This window comes from Hylobates moloch, unplaced genomic scaffold (assembly GCF_009828535.3).
Source record: "Hylobates moloch isolate HMO894 unplaced genomic scaffold, HMol_V3 SCAFFOLD_2769, whole genome shotgun sequence".
NCBI classification, from domain to species: Eukaryota; Metazoa; Chordata; class Mammalia; order Primates; family Hylobatidae; genus Hylobates; species Hylobates moloch.
In genome coordinates this window covers 1-6,644 of record NW_026655044.1, presented here as the reverse complement: position 1 = coordinate 6,644, position 6,644 = coordinate 1, and the positions used below count along the sequence as shown (strand labels likewise).

At 49.7% G+C, this 6,644-nt stretch overlaps 1 protein-coding gene across 1 annotated transcript; it reads right to left on the bottom strand.

Annotated features, from left to right (window-relative positions):
• Positions 1-966: 966 nt before the first annotated feature.
• LOC116465004 (chymotrypsin-like elastase family member 2B) lies at positions 967-6,241 on the bottom strand (the record flags this gene model as incomplete). Its single annotated transcript, XM_032148220.2, has 4 exons — positions 967-1,149; positions 2,383-2,528; positions 4,986-5,122; positions 5,988-6,241. Coding segments are annotated over 4 exons (720 nt in total), but the record flags the coding sequence as incomplete, so codon positions are not given.
• Between the last annotated feature and the right edge of the window lie 403 nt (positions 6,242-6,644).

The following is a 6,644-nucleotide window of genomic DNA, read 5'->3' as shown; positions in this document are numbered from 1 at the left end:
TCCTTAATATTAATGCCAGTTATTACTATTATTATTTTTGGAGACAGGGTCTTGCTATGTCGCCCAGGCTTAAGTGCATTGGTGCGTCTTTGGCTCACTGTAGCGTTGGCCTCCTGGGCCCAAGTGATCCTTCCACCCAAGCCTCCCAAGTAGCTGAGACTACAGGCATGTACCACCATGTCTGAGTAATTAAAATTTTTTTTTTTTGTAAAGACAGAGTCTTGCTATCTTGCCCAGGCTGGTCTTGAACTCCTGGGCTCAAGAAATCCTCCCTCCTTGGCCTCCCAAAGTGCTGTGATTACAGGCATGAGCCATGGCACCTGGCCTATTATTTTTAATAAATAATTTTAATGCTCATTGTTATAAACAAATGTGTGTTCATTGTTAAAAACAAATTGAGTTATTGTGGAAGCTGAAAAGAGACACCTCTCTGAGTTTACTTTTACAAGACAGGGGGACCAACTTAGCTTTATTTGCCTGGGATGGTCCCAGTGTAAAACAGGAAGTCCCGCATCCTGGAAAACCTCTCAGTCCTGGGCAAACTGGGATGGTTGGTCACCGTACAGAATAGCTGGATGACCCTTGAGGGGGACTAATTTCCAATAATTAATGCTATGGGGGTCTCAAAGTATCAGGTTTTGGGTTTTGCAGATATATACCTGTTTATAGCACCGGATGGTGGAGTCTGGGCCACACACAGATACACAAAAATAAAATCATTCCTATGGAACTCACTCTTAACATGCCTGAGGAGCGTCCAACCTCTTTGGACAAGGCCACACTCTCATGTTCCTTTTCACTCAGCTTTACCCACACAGAAATTTTGGGGACCCATGGGGGACTCAGCAGTTGCCAAGGTCTGCAGCCTCCTCCACGGGGTTCCCATCTAGCTCTCAAGAGGAAGGAGGGGGTTCTCAGTTGCCAGGTGGGCATGGCACTCCTGAGGCCGGGTGAGCAGGGCAGTGCCCTGGGGCTCAGGGCTGCTCCTGTTCTTACCGAATTGATCCAGTCGTTGTAGTTGGAAACCCGCGTGAAGATGGAGGGCTTGTAGTAGTAGTTGCAGCCAAGGACCGATGTGAGGCTGCCGATGCCATGCACTTCCCACCGGCCATCAGATGCCTGGCAGTTTAGTGGCCCGCCGGAGTCTCCCTGAGGAAGGCCAGAGTTATAGGGAGGTAAAGGGAGAGGAAGGGGCTGCCCATTGGAACCATTGTTCTCAATGCATTTCTATTGTTCTGCTGCAGGTCACTGTCCTCTGAAGCTGGCCCTTGTGGTCATAGCTCAAGGTGGTACCGTAATTCCAGCAAGAGCCAACACTTACTCTTCCTTAGAGCTGAGCTAAGTATGTTCTATGCCTCATCTCATTAATCCTCACAAAATCCTATGAGGTAAATATTCGTAGTATCCCCAGGCCACTGAAGAGGAGAAACTGGAGTGTTGAGAGGTTGAGACTTGCCCAAGGTTGCACAGGCAGTTTGTAAAGGAGCTGAGGCCACATGCCAGACTTCAGCTGCCAGGCTCTTCCCCACTGGATCCGTCTTCCCGCGGGTGGGGTGGTCTATGTGGGCAGAGTGTGTAGGGCACAGTGTGATCTGAAGGGCGTGTGGATCTCCTTCCTACTCCATCCCCACTTCACTGCTAAGTCCAACACAGAGCAATTCCTGGTGGTTAAGACACTGTCTCCAGGAAGGTTTCCATGGCAGCTACCTGGAGGGGACACACTGCACCACTGATGAGAGTAATTCAACAGAAAAACCAGAAGTCATCTTAGAAAGGCCTTAAGCCAGGGAATACTTTCCTTTGGTTCCCTTCCAGCATAGAGGAAAGGATACAGAATGACAGTCACAAGAGACCTTGATGAGACCCAGGGAAGGACTTCCCAGCAGTGAGATGGGTGGACACTACAAGGAGAATCTCAAAACATCTCAAAACAAGAACAAACAAGAAATGAAGATCAAGTTTTTTTTTTTTGAGTTTTGCTCTGTCACCCAGGCTGGATTGCAGTGGTGTGATCTCAGCTCACTGCAACCTCCGCCTCATGGCTTCAAGTGATTCTCCTGCCTCAGCCTCCCAAGTAGCTGTGAGTACAGGTGCCCTCCACCATGCCCGGCTAATTTTTGTATTTTTAGTACAGACAAGGTTTCACCATGTTGGCCAGGCTGGTCTCGAACTGCTGACCTCAAGTGGTCTGCCTGCCTTGGCCTCTCAAAGTGCTGGGATTACAGGCGTGAGCCACCGCGCCTGGCCAAGGTATATCTGGAACATATTTTTGGGAGCTTCTGCCAGGAAGTGGGAGGATGGACCTATGGAGGGATGGACCTCTATAACCTTATCCCCAGCCACATTTTGTCATGGAGCGGGGCCCCTGATTTTGGTACTCACGTTGCAGCTGGAGATCACGCCATCACCCCCAGCACAGATCATACTGGTTTTCACGGTGCTGCCCCACCAGCCAGAGCTGGAGCAGGTGGCATAGTCCACAACCAGCAACCGGCCCTGCTGCAGGTCATCAGGGAGAGCCCCGTTGGCTGAATGAGATCAGAGAGAAGCCATTAGGGATTCAGGGACTCTTGAGAAAAAGGAAGTGGTAGACCCCTTTTAGGTTTCCCCTGTTACTGTCTTCCATCCATTGCAACACGCGAACAGCCACGTTTGTCTATACTGTGTACTCACGGTTGATTGGTCCACACCTGACTCGAGCTAAGCCAATGAGCTCCCTCCCCTGGGATTCTGAGATGGGGTCTGAGAGATTCCAGTTTCAGAGGACATAAATCTGGGAAGCTGTTGGCAATGACTGACATTTTGTTTTATGTGGAGAATGAAGTAGACTCACAAAGAAAAGAAATTCTAAGGGACGTTTTCCTGTGTTTCTTACAGGTTTCCTGCCCCTGATTCTAGCCTGTTCCTGATGCCTGGCTATATCTCTGCCCTTGGGTTGAAACTTTTAAATCCTTATAACAATTTCCCTTTTTTTGCTGAGCTAGCTCCATGGCTTTCTGTCACTTATCTGAAATAAGAAAGTGAGCCTCCTGGCAGTTAGAGCCCCCTCCTTGGGAAAAATATGCTGGTGTGGTGAAGGGAGGGCTTTCACAATGGCCCTCAATGACACAGCCACCATCACCTCCATTACTGTTACCACAGCTATGAGTGGCAAGGATGAGAATAACATAATTCTTCACTTCTGATTGAAGCCTAGGGAAGTTAAGCGTCGGCCAGGTGCAGTGGCTCACCCTCTAATCCCAGCACTTAGGGAGGCCAAGGTGGGCAGATCACTTGAGGTCAGGAGTTCGAGACCAGCCTGGCCAACATGGCAAAACCCCCTCTCTACTAAAATACAAAAATTAGCCTGGCGTGGTGGCACTCGCCTATGATCCCAGCTACTTGGGAGGCTGAGGCAGGAGAATCACCTGAGCTCGGGAGGCAGAGGTTGCAGTGAGCAGAGATTGCACCACTGCACTCCAGCCAGGGCAACAGAGCAAGACTCTGTCTCAAAAAAAAAAAAAAAGAAAAAAAGGAAGTTAAGCATCTGGCTTAAGACCACGAATAAGTAATTAACACTTGTATAACATTTTGCAACGTGTGATGCATTTCCACCTTTCACCTCCTTATAGTCTTCACCGACAGTGTTTCCATTGTACAGATGAGGAGACTGAGGTTCGGAAGTGGCTTGCCCAAGGTTTCACCGTGACTGACAGAGCTGGGCCTAAAAGCCAAGCATCTGGATGCCTCCCTGCTCTCACTGTCTCAGATGAAAAGCACCTGCCCCAGGGTTGGCTGGGAAAACAAACAGGTGGTTGTGCTTGTATCTTAATAAGCATGAAATGCCTCTTCCACCACCGCTCACCGCAGGATTTGATGTGTCCTTGTGTTTACAGATAAGCCAGTCAAGAGGGCAATGGGAATTTTTCGAGGGTATGTATGTGGATGTACCCCCTCAAAATGTGTCATTATACTTATGGGTTTATGTCATTAGGAAAAAAAATGTCATAATATCATTATCACTCATAATGTCATTATGGACATAAGGTCATTATCACTCATCCCTTCCTAGAATCTTCCAAACCTCTGGTGATTTCACAAGGGAAGGGTAGGAACTCTGTTCCTCTTGGTGGCTACTGTCATTGGATCTCTGACCCTTGGAGTCTATGTCAAAGGAGACCCACCCTCAGCCAGGTTCTGAGCAGCAAGACCAAATGGCACAGGGGACAGCTTTTGCTATGGGGCACGGAGGGTCTGATGAGGGCTCCAGGGGCCTCAGGTCACAGAGGAAAATGCTGTTCTGAACTCTAGCCTTGGGCCACACAGAAGCTGTCACATGGTCTCTGTAACCTTCTTTCCATCATAGGGACGGTGACAACAACTAACACACAGCACCTACCAGGCTTCCTATGGATTATCTCCTTTAATTCTCTTGACAATTCTGTGATGTAGGTACTATTATTATGCCTTTTTTATTTTTTTGAGATGGAGTCTTGCTCTGTCCCCCAGGCTGGAGTGCAGTAGCGAAATCTTGGTTCACTGCAACCTCCATCTCCCGGGTTCAAGCGATTCTCATGCCTCCTCAGGAGCTGGGACTACAGGCACACACCACCACCTCCTGCTATTTTTTTTTTTTTCTTATATTTTTAGTAGAGACGGGGTTTCTCCATGTTGGTCACGCTGGTCTCCTGACGTCAAGTGATCCGCCTGCCAGGCCTCCCAAAGTGCTGGGATTACAGGTATGAGCCACCGCGCCCAGCCAATTATTTGCATTTTACAGATGAAAAAAGCACTGCATGGAAAGACCTAGTAATGTGCCCAAGGTGTCACAGTCATTAAGTGGGAGAGCTGACATTTGAACCCAGGCAGACATCAGCCTATGCCATCCTGTCTCTCTGAGGAGGCCACACACCCTGGGATGACAAGTGAGAGGCCCTGGCCAGACAGGAGTGACATCAATCACCTCCCTTCCCTCCCAGGCCTGGGGGCTCCTGGTTCCCACTTACTCTGCAGCCTTCCCCAGCCCGTGACGTAGCAGGGGTAGTTGTTGGGTAGAATGGTGCCGGCAGGAGGGAGGCAGGCCAGCTGGATCTTGTCGGTGAGGGAGACGGGGTTAGCCAGTTTGAGCAGGGCAATGTCGTTCCTGGGTGAGTGCAGAGGCAGAGCATGAGGACAGGGTTGACTTTTTCTGCCCTGTGGGGATTTGGAGGGCGCTGGGAGCTTGTCATCATTCCCTGTACGTTACCCCAGGTTGCTCTGACTGGCAGGGCCCACAGGGCATGTTTGAAAATGCAGAGGGTCGGCCAGTTGCGGTGGCTCACACCTGTAATGCCAGCATTTTGGGAGGCCGAGGCAGGTGGATCATGAGGTCAGGAGATCGAGACCATCCTGGCCAACACAGTGAAACCCAGTCTCTACTAAAAATACAAAAGATTAGCCGGGCCTGGTGGTGGTGGGCGCTTGTAGTCCCAGCTACTCCGGAGGCTGAGGCAGGAGAATGGTGTGAACCCTGGAGGCAGAGCTTGCAGTGAGCCAAGATTGTGCTACTGCACTACAGCCTGGGTGACAGAGCGAGACTCTGTCTCACAAAAAAAAGAAAAAGAAAAAGAAAAAAAAAAAAGAAAATGAAAATGCAGAGGGCCTTGTTGAAAGGGGGAAGGCAGGAGAGATTGTGTCCTACTCCAGGGACAGTCACAGGGTTGACGGCACTGTCTCTGTGTCCCCAGGACTTGGCATGAAGTAGATACACGCTCAGCAGACAGGGGCCCTGCAGGCTTAACTGGCAGCAAACCCAGGTCACTCTGGCAGTCTTTGCTTCACCTTCCCCAGGTCACATCCCCACCCCAGACATCTTTGGAGCTGGTTCCACATCTAAGAGGCCAGAGCTCCTTTCTCTTCCCTATAGAAAAAGCAGAGGGGGTGTGGTGGGGTTGAGACCCTTGTCTCTGTGAGACCCCCATCTGTTCCCTGACAACCTCAACCCAAAGTGCACCCAGATAGAAACGAACCCTTTGGAGACCTGGTCAGAGTTCCAGTCCTTGTGCACCACAGTCTTAGAGACACTGACAGCCAGCGAGCCGGACTCTGCAACGTAGAGGTTGTGCTGGCCCAGCCCCACGCGGTAGGTCCTGGAGGAGCTGGGAGAAAGGGGGCCCAGGGAGAGGGTCACCTCCAGAGGCCTGGCTTTGGATAATGCTGGGGATAGACCCAAGTAACTGGCTGCTGCGTGAGCCACTAGTTGGGACTTGGGGATCTTTCCTCCCTGGGACAATCAGTTACTTATAATAGAGCCTAAAGTATATAACGTAAGAACTATGATCATATAATAATTGTTACTATACTAACTATAAACTACAATTTAAAATAAATGTTGTAATAGCACAAACTCTATAGTATTATGGAGGAATGAGATGAACACAGAGAAAACAGGTGTCATTTGCCCTCAAGGAAATTTTCAACCTTTCATTTTCAGATGGGGAAACTGAGGCCCAGAGAGCAGTAACTGGCCCGGAGTCCCACTGTTAGTGAGAAACCAGAACTAGAAGCCAGGACTCCTGACCGTAGGCCTCTATTAGTATCCCCATCACCTTCTAGAGCTTATTATAAATTAGATGGGAGAAGGGATCACTCCTGGTAGGGAGTCACACCGACCCAGCAGAAACTCC